Here is a 20,287-nt window from a genome sequence, read left to right as displayed (position 1 = left end):
TAAATACACATAATAAAATTCAAATTTGAATGATAAAAATTGTAGGAGTTGAGTTAAAATAAGAAAAAAAAGGGGAAAATGTATTATATTAGAAAGAAAGAATTTGAAAATTGAAAGCACATGTAGCCTTGGCAATAAAATGGCTGGATGGGTTTTACGCACCACATAATAATTAGGGTTAGATTTGTTTGGTTTAAGAAAATGAAAAGAAATTAAGAAAGTACCAATGGGTGAGGGAGAGAGAGACTCAGATTCCCATAAAAAGAAAAGAACAAGGGCCAAGGAAATAAATACCCAAAAAAAAAAACATCAACACAAACACCGGACCAAAAGAGGAAGCAACAAACACAAACAACATACAGCTTTCATTTGAAAAATTCCTGTTCCTTCCTCTTAACGAGGTTGCACGCCTGCTCTCTTTGTCTCTTTTTTTTTTTTTTCATTTTATTATTATTAAAACTTAATATCATCTATTCTATACACCATTTAACATGTTTCCAATAATTTGATCATAATTATTGAACCTAAGGTTGATCACCTTCATCAATATCACTACCATGCATACGTTTTTGAATTTAATAAAAATTTAAAAAAAGAAGGGATTTTTAAATGGTTTTGTTTTCCCTTTCCCAATTTCATTTTACTTTGTCTTGGGTTTGGGTTTTTCATTTTTTGTCTGTATCTTATATTCCATGTCATTATTACCTAGACCTAATTAAACTTATAACATACACCAGTTTTGTTTTCCTATCTCTGATCTCTCCTCTAATCTAAACTTACCGTTGCAATTTCAATTTTTAAATCTTATTAATTATATTTTATTTTTGGTTGTTTTGCTAACCACCCCCCCCCCACACCTAAGTTACTCATACCCCACCTATATTTTATTTCTTCCATCTACTTACTATTATTACTTGAATTTAATTTTATATTTTTTCGATATTATTTACTTAAAATGACACTAGCTAAATATACAACTTTGAAAAAATTTAGTAAAAAAGGTACAAAAATTTCTGTTAAAAAGTCCAAAAAATTCACGGTTGTGTTTCTAAGTTTCCATGTCTACTATACCACACTGTCATTTTCCCTAATGTAAAACCAAAACCCTCTTAAAAGGACAAAACAGCTTCTGGTTTTTTTTATTTAATTTTTTATTCGTTTTTTCAGACAAAATAAAGAAGACAGTCACATTAACAGAACACTGGCTCTAACTAAAACCGAGTACCCAATTACAGAAAAGCTCTTAAATTTTCAAAATCACCTCTCGAGAAAAAAAAAATTTTAAAGAGTTATTATATGAGTAGGCAGTAAAGGCATTGAAGCCACCACTTATAGTAAACGGAGAGCTCAGCTGTTTCAAAACCAAGCAAGAAGAAGCAGTAAGAGTTTTTGTTGCATGGAGAGGATATCAATGGGAACAAGTATAACAAGGAGAGCAAAATGGCAATACCCTCCAGCGCAGCCAACACCAAGAATCCTTCATTTGCCACGCCGCCCTAGAAGGAAAGCACCAAAGCCCGGTCCTTCGAAGCAACCCACTTGGCAGAAAGACAGAAAAGGGGTGCTGGAGAGATTTTTTGATCAAGAGAGGTCTTTTGCAAGTGGGGCTGTTCCAGTGATGCTTCTGACTCCAAGGGAGAGTGAGGAGGAGAGGAGAAGAGGGAGAGTGGAGGAGGAAGAGAAGAGAGGAAATACTCATAACAGTGTCGTCTTTGTTGAAGAAGAGAAATGGAGGTTCCAAGCTGAGATGTTGAGAGCGGAATGTAACTTGTTGAGGATGGAAAGAAAGATTGCCATTAAGAAAATGGAGAGAAGGAGAGTTCATATGGAGCGGACCCTGAAATCTGCCCTTGAAATTTTGCTTTCTGTTGGTTTCTTTTCTCTCTTCTTTTTTCTCTATGTTTCGTTATCATCATCATCATCATCATCATTGTTGTTTGGTTCTCGAGAAAATATTTATCAGTTTAGGAGAAGAAAAGAAAGTTAGGTCTTTAGATTTCTAATCATGTGGAACGAACTAGGGAAAGTTGACTATAATTAAGCTCAAGCGACAAAAAACTTGTCTAGTACAGGTTCTGGGATTTCAGGGGGGATTTTTTGTTAGGTTGGTGCTGTTGATAGAATGTGGGGGAAGACGAAAGATGCTCATTGAAAACAGACATTTGCGTTTAATTAACCTGAACCTCAGAATGTCAGATATAGGCATGTCACTGTTGATTTCTTATCCAGATCACATATTTATTTATTGTTTTTGTTTGATACTGTGTGCTTTTTTTGTTGTTGCTTGTCTTCATTTGCTTGATGACTAAATGTACAGTGTCAAATTTGGCTTTTTGACTTGTTTAAAGTAACAGATAAAGATGAGGCATTGAATAATAATGTTTCCTTTGTTTTTACTGTTCCGCAAGCAATTCAATGACATTGGGTTTGGGAATTGGTTTACAGGGAAGGAAGAACATTTGTGAAGGGAAGGATGTGAACTTGGTGTTGTTGGAGGAGCAGATCAATGATTTGGTGGAGAAAATAGAGAAACTGCAAAGAGAACAGGTGTGAAAGAGTTAGAGGTTAAAAAATGCAGTAACTTTGATAAGCATGTATGTTTACTCCAAAGGCAGCTACAGAAATTTGGGTTTGGAGGATTATCTGATGAAGAAATATGTGTGAAAGAGATCCGAGAGATGGCTGAAGCAAGCTTGTCAATCAAAATCAGCAATGAAGGGAGTGGCAGCTTTGCTTCTACTTCACATCATCATAACCGCAATGTAAAACAATAATCAATCTCTTATCTGTTAATTTATTGGATCGGGAATTTTTCACTTAAAAAACCGAACTTGCAGGTGGAGAGTTTGAGAAGAAAGATGGATGGATTACTAGAGAGCATGGAGGAGGAATATGGTTCCCTGCTCTTCACTTCTAATTTGTCATCTTCTTCATCTTTACAGCAATCAAACAAAGTAAATTCCTTGGATCATCACTGTGTTTAACAGCACAAGCAGAATAGTTTTTGTTTTTGTATTTTAATAAAACAAAAGAGTTGTAATGGGTTATGCAGGAGGAGAAAATTGGGCATGAGCCAAGAGTGTGTTCAGGACATTGCAAGGCTATAGTGGAGAGGGTGGTAGAGCAAATTCGTGGTGAGACAGAACAATGGTCCCAGATGCAAGACATGTTGGGGCTGGTAAGGGATGAGATGGAAGAACTTCATGCATCTCGTGATTTTTGGGAAGATCGAGCACTTGATTCTGAGAATCAGATTCAATCCCTGCAATCTGCTGTAAGACTTATTTCATAATTAGCTACTTAATCCCTGGAACTATATATATAAAAATATGTACTTAATAATGTAATGGTTGGTTTGATTAGGTGAAAGAATGGAGACAGAGAGCTGTGTCATCGGAAGCCAAAGCTGAGGAGTTAGAGACACAAATATATGTGCTTCGTCAGGAAATGGAGAGATTGAGGCAAGGCAGAGATAGAAAATCAGTGAGGCCCCAAATTGCATCACCAATCAATCAATTAGAAGCACAAAATGAAACAGAGAAGAGAGTGCTTGTGTGTCGGTTGAAGGAAGACGATCCTAATCCCAAGGATGGAAGACGAAAGCCCCAGACATGCAGACGCTCGCCCCTGACAGATATTGGTAATATCTCAACCCTGAAGAAGCAGCAGCAGTCTGGTGAGGCAACCTTGCCATTGTTTAGCCTTCATAAAGAGGAAATGAAACGTTCATTATAGACCAACTGAAGCATGAATATAAAACACCAGGTTCCCTGTTTCAATGCTACATGATCTTGTGACAAAACACAATTCAAGTGCAGGACATTGATGATGGGGACGGAGATAAAAGGAGGCATGCAAAAAGGTGTAAATCTTATCTAACTTAACAAACTTTAGCAACAGCGCAATCTTGAGCTGGCTACTGAGTTTGATGTATGCAGATGGTAAAGAGGTTCCCCAAAATAATTATATCTCATCTATCTTGTTAATGTTAAATTTTTGCCTCTGCTTGTTACTGTGAGCACAATCTTTGATCAAATAAATATGAGCCAGTATATATATATTAAAAAGCCCTCGTACTTTTTCTTTTCAAAATTCAATAATTTTATTCCTACTTGATAATTGCATTTTGATTTCATTATACATTAGATCAAAGAGTAAAATGGTGATTTAAAAAAAAAAACTTCTAGTACAAGGCCTCTATGATACTTTTACCTTTTACTTCAATATTTTTTATAATTGAGGATAAAGGTGGAGTCGCTAAGGGTTAAACCCAAACTTTCATGTCACAACACAAATGCTCTTGTCAGTAAGGGTGAGTTTGGATGGGCGGTACGTTTACCTGCGGTTAGTGTAAAAATAGCGGTGACGGTAAGATTAGATACTGTAGCGATACTGTAAGATGAGACAAAAAGTAAGCTAAACGAACCGCACCATCGTCCCAAACCCACCATAAGTCAATAGGTTAAAATTTTATTTCTTGAATGTTATAGTATTACTCTATCCGTTTCTTAAAATGTTTGATTAAATATTGTTGATCAAGAAATTTTAGTTATTTCTATTGATAGAGGTTTAACAAAATTTTAAAGGTTAAATTGATTATTGGTAAACTAAGATTTAGTTCTTGAATTTATTTTTTTAAATTTGGCCCATGAATTTTATTTTTGTCCATATTAATTTTAAAATTTGGAAGCTTTCTCAATTTTAATCTCTATTGTAAGGAGGAAATATTACTTTATACCTATTGTAAAAGGATAACATTTTATTTGGAAAAAGAAACTATAATATTTTGAATAACTGAAATTAAATATTTTGCGCTAAATAAAGTTAAATTAAATTATTAATTAAAAAGAAAACCAAAAATATATATTTTTCATTTAACTAAAAAGGGTGAAAGTCCAGCCTACCTTTTTTTTTTTTTTGGCTTTGCCCCTAACTTACAAAGTATTAGCCATTAGGATATGTAATTGGTAAGAGAAATGTAATGTACCCCTACACAAATGCAGTAATTTTACGTAATATATGCTCACTTCTTCAAAAGAGGCTGGTTTCAGCCTTATTATTGAAAGAGGTTTTGAACCTCTTTCTCAAATTCAAACATTTGGTATAATAATGATGATAATAATTTTATAAGAAAAGAGGAATATCTATACTATTATTTAAGAGTTTTGCTTAATTGGTCACTAATTTAATTAGAAAATTACATAAATCCTTTTTTTTAATTAGAATAAGTTATACTTTTCAAGGATATTTTAATAATTTTATTTTAACAAAAGTCAATTAATATATTTATATGGTGGGATTAGTGGGGGTGTTATCTACAAAACCATATGCACCTTGGTTCCTAAACACAACACTACTCCAAATAATTGCTAGGAAGGTATTTGGGGTGGCGCCTCTTGGGTAGTTGAAAATATGAAAGATAAACCAACGTTGGTTTGCCAAAAAAAAAGGGTTCTATTTTGATAATTAATGAAAAAAGTGAATTAGATTACTAATATTTGTATTATTACTATTTTGATGAAAACTGATGTAATAGATCTCCTATCTATTATATTAAAGGGTTTCTTAATGATATTGTTAAAGGCTAATTATGATAAATAAATAAAAAAGGAGCTCTGCCTCTCATACTTCCTCAGGTCTCTCACACTGCCAACCAATATACAGGTTATTAGGTCCAAATGAAAGCCAGGATTTTGATTAACTCCCAAGATCTGGGATTAAAATCAAATCAAGAGTTTACTTTGATGGTAATAAATCTTTAAATATCATCCTTTTCTCAATAAATGGATTCGTTTAAAAAAGGGGGTTTCGGATAATTAAGTCTTGTTGTGATCATGTAATTGTTGGGGGAACAGTTAACAAGTAAATGATAATGAAAAATGCTTAAGATTTTACTGTAAAACCATTTGCCAACCAAATACATAATTGCTTTTCATTGTAATTCAATCGATTTTCAGATAACTTGCAAATCATGGATTTAATTCAAGAAATAAATGGAACGACTCTATAAATATCCCATACATTTCTCGCAAACCTAAACAACTTCAATTCACTGTTTTCATTTTTACATATATAGTTCTTTGATTTTTGTTTAATATTCTTTCCCGAAATGGTGCAGAAGAATGCAATCCAGGGTCGCCAAAAGATCACCATGAAAAAGATAGCAAAGAAAAATAATCTTCAAGTAACCTTCTCTAAACGCCGTGCGGAGCTTTTTAAAAAGGCTAGTGAACTCTGCACCCTTTGTGGAGTAGATATCGCAATCATAGTGTTCTCCCCTGCAGGCAAGGTCTTCTCTTTTGGCCACCCTAATGTCGAATCCGCCGTCCATCGGTTTCTCACTCGAAACACTTCCAGCATGCATTATGACATTGTCGAAGCTCATCCAAATGCTAACATCCGTGAGCTTAATGCACAAATAGCTCATCTTCTTGAGATGTTGGAAGGTGAGAAAAGGAAGGGCCAAGCACTTGATGAAGAAAGGGAAGCTGGTCGAAGGCAATGCTGGTGGCAAGCCCCCATCCATGAACTCGGGTTGAGTGAGCTTCAACAGTTGAGAAATGCGATGGAGGAGCTGAAGAGGAATGTAGGGAAACAAGCCAACCTGATGCAGGCTGCGGTTGAGTGCAGCAATGACTGGCCATTTTTGAAGCCAAATGGTGTAGGAATTAGTAATTTTGGCACTCAAGAAAATGAAATGAATGCTTCTTCTAGTATTACTCAAATGCATAAATTTGGTCCGGACCTGTATTTTGATTTTTGAGTTTGTGGCAACCAGAGTAAAATATTTTATGTTCAAAGTGTGGGAATAAAAAATTTATACTAAAAATCTTTGGTGGGAGTAAGATTTTTACCATTTCTAGCAAAAAAAAATATTAAAAACACTGTTTGGTACTTGAGTTTTGTATTAATGTTCAACTTAATACTGGAGTTTGGCTTCAATATTTAGTTAGTAATTGAGTTCATTTTTGTTACATTTAAGTACTTGAGTTTAATTTTAATATCCAATTTGGTACTAAATTTTTTTGTCCAAATTAAGTACATATATATTTTTATTAGAACATACGTTTCAAATATTCATTAAGACACATGATGTTATTTGATCAAAGTACCAAATTGATTATTAAAATCAAACTTAGGTATCGAATTAAGATAAAAATCCTTAAATATTTAATTAATATTAAAACTAAATTCAAATATTAAATAATATATTAACCCGTAACTTAATATGTCTCTGGAGGTGGAAAGTCTTTCTTCACTTCTAAAAGATGAGTTAAATGATAAATTAAATAAAAATATGAGCTTGTTTATGAGTACAGAAGAGAAACATTGTTGGTCGGTATTTATTTATAATTTACAAGAAATAAATTAAAGATTAAGGAGGTTTATACAACACATTTAATGAAAATTCAAACGTATATAATGCATTAATTTCTTATAATGCTAATCTAAAGGCATTAGATATGAAAGAAAACTCTCTCACAACTAGCGTAGTCAGGGACAGTGAAAGCCAATAACTTGGCGCCTAGAATAGTAAAATTATACTTAAATCCTTTCAAATTTTCAAAATTATAATAATAAAAATGAACTTTATCCCCTTCAAAATTCTTTAATTTAATTATGATCTTACTGGAAAAATTTCTGACTTCATCCTTAGATCTAATGGTAGATGACTTGTAGTTAACACCAGGCTTCAGATTCAAACTTGAACAACTCTTTCTCGTTAAAAAAAAATTCAATACTTAATTTATTTTTGATTTTATCCAATAAATTCTTCAAGATTCAATTAAATATTTAGAAAAAAAATATGTTAATAACTCAAATTAAAATATTACATGTATAAAAAAAATTATTTTACTTTAAAAGTTTTTAATTTTATTTTTTTCGAACTATCTCATCAGGTTTTGATTATATTATTTTTCTGACATAATGCTCAGAATTACCAATAACCCCTCCCTCATCCATAATTTGAACCCACATCCTCCTGTATTGACAACAATGTCCATGTCAATTGAGTTAAAAGTCAATTGATAAAAATTTTAAAATAAAATTAAAAGAATTGAGATAAAAATCAAAACTGCAAAATTGATGAGATGGGTAGAAAGAAAGAGGGGAATGAAAGGGTGTCACGATCACGAGTAAAGACTTAGGGGTAAAGTCAATAAAGGAGTTAAGGACCTGATTGGAGGAGGAAGTAAGTCAGACCAAAAAGCTAGTTGAGTGAAATGAACTAGGAATGTAACATGAGATTGCAACACATTTTAATGATATTAAAGATATTTCGAAGATCAAACATAGTCCATTTCACGGAAAAGATACTTGTTGTTTCATGAGCTACAATCCTTGTTATTGTAAAGGTAACATCCCGTCCCCTTAAATAAACTTGAGGTAAACAAATAAGGGGAGCATAAAGCAAGATGGAGTAAGTTTGCAGATTTTAGTATGGTATTGCATGGCATGGTTTATGTATTTGAGACTTTTTATTTTGATTTCTGTTAAGTTATTAATCTAAGATATTAGATAAGCATAGCTCAACCATTCAATATTTGTATTGTTAAAATTTTGGTCAGAAAACCATTACTGGATGCTTTAGGTTTGTGAGAGAGAGAATGAAAACTTTGAAGGAAAACATTGTATATTAATAGTTTGAGGTTTTTAGAGTGTGAATGTGAAGTTGAATTTAGATTGAATTGTGTAAATTGTAAAATACAAGAATTTCAAACATTAGAATTATAAAATATTAAAAATGTGTTTAATATGTTTAATTTAAATACTTTATATATTTGGAGATGAGAAATTAATATTGTTTTTATACTCAGTTAATTGAACGAGGCTGAATATGTGACTAGAATGCAGAAGGTTGAAAGAAAGGTGAAGGCGGATAACAAGCAACAAAGTCCAGTGACGATTAGGTTTCGGATCAAACGAGGTGTGTTAATAGGACCCATATCTCACAATTCAACTCAACTAAATCTCTGTAATGTTTCATTATGTTTTGTGAGTCATAATGGTGTAACAATCCATTTTTCAATGGTGTCGAATGTTGGAAAATTAAGTTTGAAAAACGCAACGGAAAGTAAATTTAGGGAAAAATCAGAGTTTAATTTTTTTTTCAAAACAAGAACTTGATTGTGATATCTAAAATAATAAACACTTAATTAAAATTGTACCTTTTCGATTTATCTAGAATGAACGCTTCAATCGAGTTAGAAATTTTTTCATAAAATTTACCGGTGGGGTTATTTTTCAATCTCTCTTTATATAGGGAGAGTTTAGAGAGTTCAACTATAATTAAACTTAATCGCTTTAATATTAAATTTAATATAATATTTATCTTGATAAATATTATATTAAATTTAATATTGAGATAATCACTTTAATATTAAATTAATAAAATACTATTAAGATAAGTATTAAATTAAATTTAATATTAAATTTATTAAAATAATATTATTTTGAAATAGTTAATTTGAAATAAATTCTTTGGTAAAGTCCTAGTAAGAGTGTAATTCTTCCATTACTCAATCCCCGAATACCCACCTCTGCCGACCATTTTTTGACAATCGGAATGCCACCGTCGCAGTTGCTGACACCCCAAGCTGGTTCAGTTTCCATTGGTTCAGTCCGGGCCATTGACGGCCTAATCGGTCCAGTCCAGCCACCGGTTGGATCGTCGGTCTAGTTTCACATACCTAGCCCGGTTCAACCAATTTTTGGGTATTAATCTCGATTTTGGGCTCCCGAGCCCAATTTATGATCTCAGATGCAATTTTCAAATTCAATTACCCATTAGGCCAATTGTCTTACTTGAAAATTGACTTCCAAAATATCATATTAATTTTAATTAATTTAATTTTACTTTATCGAAATTAATTTTCCCAAAAATCACTTAGATTTTCCAAATTAAATTTTCAAAAAGAATTCTTTAATCAAATTTTTTAGTTGAACAATTCTTATGACCGCCCAATTTAATTTCACATCGAATAAATCGAATCAATTAAATTGTTTCTAAAGTTATAGAGTTTACTTATAATTCAAATGTAGTCCAATCGAGCTTTTATTAAGCTAGTGGAGGGACCAATTAGACATATACAATTAGACTCTAGTAGTTGCAATTATGTCCAGAAGCATCGTTCTGATAATTTGCAATTACTTAATCATGAAATCAGTCTACAAGAAGTACCATGATTGAAAACTCCTTATTGTATACTCTTTACAAAAATAATTCATCCGACTATTTTGTCAAATGACATCGTTATGTGTGTTACCCTCATATGAAATCTTTGATTCCTTTAAGTTAAATCCGTTCACTTAATACAATCCTATTTTATCTCATTGTCACCATTGTGTCTTCTTAATAATTAATATGATCATTGTCAACAAATGACACTGATAAATTGCTCGTTTGAAAACAAACAATCCTTGGTCACGTTCCATATTAATTTATCAATCTACACAATGCCAATGAGAGAATATTGTTAACTCTTTAATTGAGCTATGAATTCCACTGGTACTAGTAAAGTCATGTCATACGTAAGTCATGTACCCAACATATCGACTATTGGCTCGATCATCTTTAGAGTACAAGCCTTCACTTATATCAAAGCACATGAATTACATACGCATGTTCAGTGACTAACTCGGGATTTAGTTAAATCACACCATGAATGTCACAAATGAATTAATTTACAAACGGATTCAGAATTAATTCATATTGGGTTCAGTTCAATGTATTATTTTGTCAATGAATACATCTATATCTCTACCTATGGAGTTAACTGCTCCGATAGCCAAGATTTGTCATCTCCTCAATTGGAATTGTAGACAACATAATAATAATTCTCAATATCTAAATCAAATGCTCACTTTGATTTTGATTCTTTTACAGGATTATAAAATCGTTTAGATTATCTACTGAAGTAATTTGTATTGCACACAATGTAAATATTTTTACAATGTCACTTATCGTCAATTTGAACTTAGACAATCAATAAATTAATATTTGTTTGTCACAATTTCGCTATACACGCAAAATATGAAAAATAAAAATACAAAAGACATAACAGTGAAATGTGATATTTATTTATCGTTTAAATACATAAAAAATAATTACATGTTTACTACAATATGGGCACATTTCCCAATATCGAAAATAGTGGTTTTGAAACCACAAGTCCGACAAGAGAGTCTATAAATATATTTAATTAATAATTATGAGTTAAATATAGTATAATATTGAGTCATGATTTAATAGCTTTTAATAATTAGTCAGTTAGTCAAGATACAAGTAGTATGTATTGAAAGTCAAGTGATTTTGGAAAGTCCAGTAGTGTCTAGACATTACGACTGAATTTTGAATGCTACATTAGCCATCAAAATGATCAAGTAAATCCATTTAGTTTGAAAACCCCTATTTTGATCAATTTTTATAAACTTAGCGTGGTTGCCTTAGGTTTATTAAAAATATTAGATTATTAGGTCGTCTGTCGTTTGGAAAACTCTATTAATTCCATCATTATGCCTTTAAAAACTTCACAGTGAAAAAAGTGACGCCTTTAATTTTTACTCAAAAAACTGTGTTTTAAGCCATATTAAGCCGGTTATCAAATTTGTTCGATTTTTATTCAAAATTCCATGCGTGCAATAACCAAATAAAAGCAACCCGTTCCACTGTCCATATTAACAAAACTTATAGTCTCGAAATAAAAATCAAAATAAATAAAAAAATTAAAATACTTTATTAACTATAGATTTGAGACGAGACCTCTAAATGCAGAGCCTGATCCTAATGTTAAAGGTTATCTATAAGGAGTAAGCTAAAAGGGTGAGCTTGAAAACTCAACGTGAGTCTTAACAAAATAAGTAGTATTAACAACCTCAAACAGTCAAAATTTACAATGAAGCATGACACCATATGAAAAACAAATTTTTATATGCATGGGCATAGTCATATGAATCGGTGCAAAGACCTTACCTATCCATCCGCTACACACCACAGGTTCCCCAGAACCCATCATTCGAACACCAAAACAATAAGGGTGCGTTTGGTTCGCTGTATTGGATTAGAGGTGTATTGGATTAGAGATGTATTGGATTAGAGGTGTATTGGATTAGAGGTGTAATAGCAAATCAACTGTTTGGTTGAATGTAATGGAATAGAGGCGTAATAGTAATCTTGTGTTTGGTTGAATGGAATAGAGGTGTAATAGCATAATGGAAAAAACTAAAATGACTAGAATACCCTTAGCATAAATTTATTTTGGTAAATGATTATTGTTATTGTTATTTAAATTTTAATAAGATTATTATTATCAATAATAAATAATTTAATCATATTTAAACATAATTCTTATTAAATATATTATAATTAAAATATATAATTTAATAAAATTCTTAATAATCAATATTCTTATATGAATTTACTCAAATCATAATATATGATACTATAAAAGATAATTTGAAATGATTAATATTAAATATATTTTAATTAAAATATATGATTTAATAAAATTTAAAATAATTATAACTAATAATTTAAAATTTAAAATGTTAAATTTACTTAACAACATAATGAATTAGGGTTTTTCTTCATATTTCTAATTATGTATTTAATTTCCGACCGTGAAGCACCTTTCAACTCATCTCATCAGTAATTTTCTGTCCATTGACAAATTAGGATTCTATTGTTTGTGCATCAACAATTTCGAATTCTAAAATTTAGAACGTAAATTTAATTATATAAGCTTAAATAAAATTTAATTATTTTTTGTTTTGTCCTCCGATTGAGAATTGCGAGTGAATGACGTGAAAATTCTATTAATATAAACTTGATTTGTTAATTTCGACTCTTAATTTGGATAAATAGAGTTCAAATCCAACAATCTTAAACACCAAAAATGTAGTGAAAATTCATTCTTATAGAGGACCTTCCTGATCCAACCACGAAGTACAAACTAAACATTTTCCCTTTTCAAGTTAATGTCCCACATATACAGCATTTAGGACTTTAAGGAAAAGAAAAAATAAACCAAAATTTAACCTGATATTTATAGAACAAGAATCAGCAGGAAGAAGTAAAATGTAGAATTTGAAACCAAAAGAAAAAAGAGCGATGAATATCCAAACTTAGATCAGAAATTAGTGTAGTTAAGAGAGGTAACATCGTGGTATTCACATGTGATGTCATTTGTCTACGTGCATGACACTCTATATATACACTTCTACACCATGCTTTGGGTGTCAAACTTATCAAAACTCAATTACGTTGTTTATCTGAACAGAAAAGGATGGACGTCCCACACTGGACAACGGTGTGTCAACTCTTACTACTATCCCCGAGTTCCCAACATTTCCGTTCCACTTAGAACGCCCGAACTCTGTAATTGGTAAACACAACAGAAGCATTAAGATCATGCAACTCAGGTTCAATTTACAAGAAATTCATGCAATTTGTAAGAAGGCTTAATGAAGATCTTGAAAGGCAGTGTATGAAAGGTAATATCCTCAACGTGAATTGTAAGTGCAGGCAAGGAGACATAGATTTACAAACTCTAAACCGTTGCAAATGAACACAGATAAGGAGAATCTCACCTAAATTGAATGGATAGCTTCATCATGAGCCCAGACCGCTTCCAAGCCAAGGCTTGTGAAAGACCCAGTGCAAATGATTTGTCAGGCCATAGAACCATTGGTGTGATACGAGTTCCCCATTTATTCTGATGAAATATCCAAACAAAAAGTTTCAGCACTCTTACAGAAAGCACCCCAAAATAGAATAGTGAATCCTTACGCCAAAGTTGTTTCAGAAAAACTAATTAACTACAACTTCTGATGCCTGTCATGTTGGCAGGCAGTAAAAGCTCAAGACTGACCTTGCATGAGAAACTATATCTCATTTCCCCTGGGTATAGGCCCTGAGCCTGAAGAAGGCCCCCACAAAGAGGAAGGAAAGCACTTGTTGTCAGCCCCTCATAAGATACGTAGGTCAACTGTCCATTTGGAAATTGCAAATCTATAAATGACTGAATAAAAGAAAGGAGAGTAAACATGGCAAAGAGATTGTCTATGTTAGAAAGTCACCTCAAGCAGATAAAACTTTCTTGAATATTTAGTGCAGAAAGCTAAAAATAATTATAAACCATAGCATGGTAGATCACATCTGCCATTTCTGAGGCAGTACATGAACTGTCCTCTTTCTCCTCCAGCGTTCGGCACAACTCATCTGCTTCTTCCCTACATTAGTAAACTGATCACTTAAAAATAGGAACAGACATCATAATTGTTCCAAGATAGGAACTCAAATATGTCTGAAACTTGAGAGAACCTCTAATCTGCTAGTACTGATATAAGTTCAACCCACCCAAAAATAGGCCTTAGTTAACCTATTAAAAATTGAATAAATATACTGGTTAACAAATACCCAAAGTTCCCTGATAAACTTGCAGCATCTAACCAATAAAATCATATACACAGTCAAAATATAAATTTAACACCACACACAAACAGACACATATGTATATACATGTATACATATATGTAAACTCTGGCTAAAGAAACATAGATGAAGTAATCAAAAATTAAACAGATCAAAACTCAATAGACAATCAAAATCTCAACTTTTTTTTCTTTTCAAATCAATAGCAAAAAAAGAAGAAGACCAAGCCAAGGCAATCAAAACTTCAACTTTATTTTTGGCCAAAGAAAACCCTTAACTTCATCGACAAATAATCAAAACCCAAATCAGAAAATTAGCTGAAAACCCCTTTCCATGCAATCAAAACTCAGGTTCAAAATGAAATCAATCCTTGAATTTATGGACCAATGATAAAAAACCCATATAAAATAAGCTACATAAAGATCCACACCAGAAGAACTTACCAGGAAAAACCCCATCTTTTGGCATACTCCACAAAACGAGTAAATTCTACAACAGAAAAAGGATTTTGAGAGGATAAAAAAGAAGAAAAAGAAAAAAAGAGGGAGAAATGGATGGACAGAGAAAGAGGGTAAACAAGGTATAAAACTTGAAGCAGCACCTAAACTGAACAAAAGAAACGGATTAGAAATCGGTAGATTTTGAGGATTAGATCAGTAATGTATTAGACCCGTAATAGCAATACCCTAAACCAAAACAAAGGATTAAAAGGGATTAAGTGGGGCCCTACTGATTAGGGGTGTATTGGCCAAAACAAAGGATTAAAGGGGATTAAGTGGGGCCCTACTGATTAGGGGTGTATTGGCAGCCAATACACCCAACCAAACATGCTGTAAGAGTCAAAGTTCGATGTGGACAAACCACCAATATCAATATACAATTAAACTGCCAATAGTTTCCAGACAAGTTGTCAGTAAATTACGGTAAGTCGCCAGTACTCCAACAATACTCCGAGGCGCAGATTTACTGCTAAACAATAATGCGGATAAATCTGTAAGGCCCAATTTTTGTCCGGGCTTATACCAAAAATCAAAAAAACAATAAACACAAAATAAACTAAATTAAAACAGCCCAAATACATTTTTAATCCAATTAAACAGATACCCAAAAAAAACCCTTAACCCAATTACATAAACTCCAATAATTTTAAAACCCATGACCCAATAAGCCCTAAAACCCAAGGACCAATACATCCAAAATTATCTCAGCAGCACTAGGAGCTTCTGGAACGTGCCAGAATAGGCCAGAAATTGGGACTCCCACGAGTGGCTCCTCGCGCAGCCTCCTTCACACGCCTCCTCCGTACGGCCAAATCTGCACAAGAATGTACCAGAAGAGTTACTAACAGAATACAGCTAATGATGTAATTTTTATTTTTATTTTTATTTTTTATTCCAAAAAATCAGGCTATAAGAAGCCATTGATTTCATCCCTGTATTTTACACACTCACACTGTACGCATACTCTACGCATACACATACAATATACATATATCAAATCTAGAAAATTTCAAAAAAAAATCTGGAAAGGTGATCTTCTTTATTCTTTTAATTTTTCTGTTATTTCTATAAATTTTCCTGCAATCTGAAACAAAAAGAATAAAGAGGCAAGTCTTACCTTGCAAATCAGCCATGGATCTCTGCCCTCTTCGCTGAAAATCAAAGTTGGAAGGGTCCAAAGGCATCATCGATCGTCGCTGGAATGCCATCGATCACCTAATGAAGTGGTGTACTCGGTGGCTGCTGGAATATGCCCAAACAAATTGATTTCTAGGGCTGAGAAGTTTGGTGAAGTGGGGGCTGTGTTTAATATAGATTTAGGAAATGGAAGGTCTTAAATGACCTGCTAATGAAATGATACCGTGTCAAAAGGGGGGGGGAGCTTTTGCGCCTAAAATGGTTTATTTTGGTAGCAGGCCCTTCCCCTTTGCATCGTGTTATGATTCGCTCCCCTCTGCGCCTGATTTGTTTTATTTTCTTTTTAATTTTTTTCCTAAAATTTGTATGGCTTTGCATTTTAACCCACGTCTCAACGCAATGCTTCAGGATCAGGGATAATTTCAATTGTGGTCCCTGTGAATTCATGCATGTTATATATGAGTCCTATTTTATTATTAGTAGTTTATTTATTTTTTAAATTATTTTTTTATGCTACTTTGATTTCAATTAAAAAATTTGTTTAGATTCATTTTGTTTTTGGCTTAACATGTATATTATTTGGGAATGTTTGTATTAATTGTATCATTTATAGTATTGGTTGATTATTTATCGTAATTTGGGTAATTGTATTTTCACGTGTTGTATACGATTTTGTGTAACGTTTTGGGCATTATTCTATATATATCTTATAATAAAACTGGCTCTATGAATATTATTAATATTAAAATATTATATACATTTAACTTTTTTTTAATTTATTCACATATTTATGATTCTATATGTATTTGTTATTTAAAATCACATATTTTATACAATATTCAAATTCAAACAAAATATTGGTATACATATTATTTTATGTACATTGCTAAATACTAGTATTTTATATATAATTTCTTTTAGATCAATTCACATATTTTATTATATATCTTTATTATTTAAAAAAATCCTACATAGTTTATGCATTCTTTAAGTTATCATCAAGCATATGTTTAGCACTTATATTTAACTTGCATACATTATTAAAGCGATATTACTTTTATATATATAATTTTTAGCAAATTTGTATATAATTGCAGTTTTTTATTGATTATATATATAATTTATGCTAGTTTTAAGTTAATTTTATAATTTATATTTTTTTTATTCCATATAATTTTAATATTCAATTAAAAATGCCTTCACATGTATATAATCCATATTAAATTATTTTTACTATGGTACATGTTATTATTTTTATATAACTTTATGTAAATATTTTTCTATGTATGTATCCTCTTTTAAAGTTATTTATGTGTATAATATATTTCTTTTAAGAACCATATTTTAAATCATATAATTTATTTATTGTATACACTCTCATATTATCCTTAGGTATTACATTTTTTTATATATTTTGTTACCTATATAACTTATATATTAACTTTGTTTCTTTCATACCTTATTAATTTCATTTTTTTTAAATAATTATACCCAATTTTACTTGTATATACATATCTCATAAATTTATTTTGTATATTATTTTATATCATGTATTGTCATTCCTTCATATTTAGTACATTATTTAAGTTATCATGTGAATTATCAATTTTTAAATGAGTTTGTGTTTTAAATATTTCATTTATAATTTGATTTGAACTTTGTATTTTATAATAACTATTTCAATAAACATGTATCCTAAGTTTTTATGCAAATTTGTCAACTTATATACGTATTATATGATTATTAATTCATCATTATGTTGAAAATGTCTTATGTTGATTTCTAATTCCATTTTGTTTCATATATATATATATCTTCTTCTTTTTTTTGTTTTGTGCATCATTTTATTTTGTGTCATGTTAATTATAGTGTATATTATTTTTGTATTAATTATTCACTATCCATGCTTAAAGAATGTTGGGTTACATCATACTTAAAATAATTGTATATAATTTTTAGATGTATTAAGTGAGGTTTATTGTACTTTGTGTATATTATTCCATGTTCATTAACCTTTATATATATATATATATATATATATGTTTGTTACAATACATTAGGTATTTCATCTATTTTAGAACAAATAAACGTATTTTTGAGCAAATTCTTAATTTTTCTACCATTCAAAAATTCTGAAATAAGGCAATATCTAATATTTGGGGAATTTGGAAAATCGTGCTCAATCGTACTGGGTATGACTTTTTCGGTGAACTAAATATTTGGATAACCTTTTATAATTTAGTGTACCAGTTTTCAAAAGTCAAAATTCAATCATATTCTTAAAGGTGTAAAGGATCATATTCAATCGTGCTGGGTATAATACCGCATATCTTTAAAACGAGAGAATTTTGACCGCTAATTTGAGCTATTCAAACATTTAAAAAAAATCATACTTCGGAAAATCTTTTCTTTTAAAACTTTTGATATAAGGACAGCATCAAATCAATTTGGTACCAATTTTTGGGCATAATGAGGGTGCTAACCCTTCCTCATGCGTAACCGACTCCCGAACCCATTTTTAAATTTTTGTGAACCAAAATTGTTTTAAAATGTTTTATTAGGTGATCTAATCACACCTAAACAAAAGGTTGGTGGTGACTCCACATTTTTGAGTTTTCAAAATTCGATCCCCATTGCTTTCAAAATAAAAAGGGTTTCGACAGCTGTAATAGGCCCATTTCTCCCGGGCCCATTAGAATATAAAATAGAAATTAAAAAACCAAAAATAAAACAGAAATAAAAACACACAAATAAAAAACCCAAAATCAGAAATCCAATGTCCAGTTACAAATATTTGGGCCAAAAATAATTTAAACCCAAAATCCCATAAAATTAACAACCCAAATCCGAGGCCCAGTACACCCAAAAGGAAACACAGCAGTCGAGAGCACCAGAAGCTTCTGGAACGACCAGAGAGTTGGGCTCCCGTGAGAGGCTCCTTGCACAGTCTCCTTCGCGCGTCTCTTTGCTCCTCCGTACGGCCACCCCTTGGATCAGCAATAGCGTTAAAGGATAATCCGCATCTCCTGGTTAATGTTGGAAGGGTAGGTAGCGATCAAAAATCAAAATTTGTTTAGTACTGCTAATCCTAGTTTCGACCGAACCCTATAGGGTGACAAAGATTGGTTCTAACTCACAATTTGTGTGTTGTGTTTAGATTTGATTTACTGTTATCTAAATTTTCGGATTAACGATGGTACTACGGATTTGTGAAAATCAGGTGTGGGTCCTCAACATGTGTGAAAATTGTTAATAGCATGAAATTGTGATAATATGATGATTAGCCAAATAGGCTTATGTTATGGTGAATGGTCAAACGACAAAGTGCCATTCAGGAATTGGTCTAAATTGGTAAGAAGTTTAAAGGTGGTGGTCGATTGCAAACCGAGGACTAATTGGCAATTGTCGACAGTTCTAAGACCTTAAGAGGTAATTATTCCATAGCGTGGGTACTGTAAAGGCTAGCCGATTGTATGACTATTTTAATTGGGTGCTTTGTACAATTAAGAGGTAATTAGTTGTGAGCAGGTATATGCATGATCCTAGAAAAGGACATTGGCAAGCTGTGAAATGGATTCTACGGTATCTTCGAAAAACTGTAGATGTTGGTTTAATTTTTGAACAGGATGAAGCACTTGGTCAGTTTGTAGTTGGATATGTTGATTCCGACTTTGCTGGTGATTTAGATAAACGTCGTTCAACTACGGGGTATCTGTTTACTCTTGCGAAAGCCCCAGTGAGTTGGAAGTCTACCTTACAGTCTACAGTAGCTGTGTCTACTACAGAGGCAGAATATATGGCAGTTACAGAAGCTGTTAAGGAGGCTATTTGGCTTAATGGATTGTTGAAAGACTTAGGAGTTGTTCAAAGTCACATAAGTTTATATTGTGACAGTCAGAGCGCTATTCATTTAGCGAAAAATCAAGTCTATCATTCAAGAACCAAGCATATCGACGTAAGATATCACTTTGTGCGGGAAGTCTTTGAAAAAGGAAAAATTCTACTTCAGAAGATTCCGACAGCAGATAATCCCGCAGATATGATGACCAAGGTGGTAACAACAATCATGTTTAATCATTGTTTGAACTTGATTAACATCCTAAGAATTTGAGCACCTTCAGGTGTATGGCGCTCGAGAGGGCATTTGTAGGCACTACAAAGATAGCTTTATCGAATTTGGGGAGTTAAAGGAAGTGTGTGAAGATGTGATTATCCT

General features: G+C 31.9%; 3 protein-coding genes across 9 annotated transcripts; 2 read left to right on the top strand and 1 right to left on the bottom strand.

Moving 5' to 3' along the window:
• Window positions 1-1,169: 1,169 nt before the first annotated feature.
• Window positions 1,170-3,993, top strand: LOC107889329 (nucleoprotein TPR). The gene is given in 6 exon segments (XM_016813704.2): window positions 1,170-1,867; window positions 2,446-2,536; window positions 2,539-2,762; window positions 2,838-2,954; window positions 3,053-3,274; window positions 3,364-3,993. Coding segments are annotated over 6 exon segments (1,497 nt in total). The 5' UTR covers window positions 1,170-1,396; the 3' UTR covers window positions 3,736-3,993.
• Window positions 3,994-6,109: 2,116 nt separating this feature from the next.
• LOC107890084 (agamous-like MADS-box protein AGL61) lies at window positions 6,110-6,763 on the top strand. The gene has a single exon (XM_016814597.2). The coding sequence runs from the start codon at window positions 6,110-6,112 to the stop codon at window positions 6,761-6,763; it is 654 nt and encodes a 217-aa protein (XP_016670086.2).
• A 6,260-nt stretch (window positions 6,764-13,023) lies between these two features.
• Window positions 13,024-16,615, bottom strand: LOC107889328 (uncharacterized). Of its 7 annotated transcripts, none has more exons than XR_001681724.2 (7): window positions 16,052-16,615; window positions 14,878-15,748; window positions 14,324-14,381; window positions 14,080-14,232; window positions 13,872-13,988; window positions 13,591-13,715; window positions 13,024-13,376 (listed from the first exon to the last, which is right to left on the bottom strand). XR_001681724.2 is itself a non-coding variant. In XM_041076538.1 (6 exons), exons 3-6 carry the CDS (start codon window positions 14,163-14,165, stop codon window positions 13,361-13,363), a joined length of 318 nt encoding a protein of 105 aa, XP_040932472.1. In that variant the 5' UTR covers window positions 14,166-14,381; window positions 14,878-15,748; window positions 16,052-16,615; the 3' UTR covers window positions 13,024-13,360. The 7 variants fall into 7 exon arrangements, 3 of the variants coding, with proteins under 3 accessions (XP_040932472.1, XP_040932471.1, XP_040932473.1); XR_001681725.2 differs by lacking the exon at window positions 14,324-14,381 and having other exon boundaries at window positions 14,878-14,923; window positions 15,357-15,748; XR_001681722.2 differs by having other exon boundaries at window positions 14,080-14,381.
• Between the last annotated feature and the right edge of the window lie 3,672 nt (window positions 16,616-20,287).

This window comes from Gossypium hirsutum, chromosome A09 (assembly GCF_007990345.1).
Source record: "Gossypium hirsutum isolate 1008001.06 chromosome A09, Gossypium_hirsutum_v2.1, whole genome shotgun sequence".
Taxonomy (NCBI): Eukaryota; Viridiplantae; Streptophyta; class Magnoliopsida; order Malvales; family Malvaceae; genus Gossypium; species Gossypium hirsutum.
The sequence above is the reverse complement of the archived record's forward strand: the minus strand, read 5'-3'. Positions and strand labels throughout refer to the sequence as shown.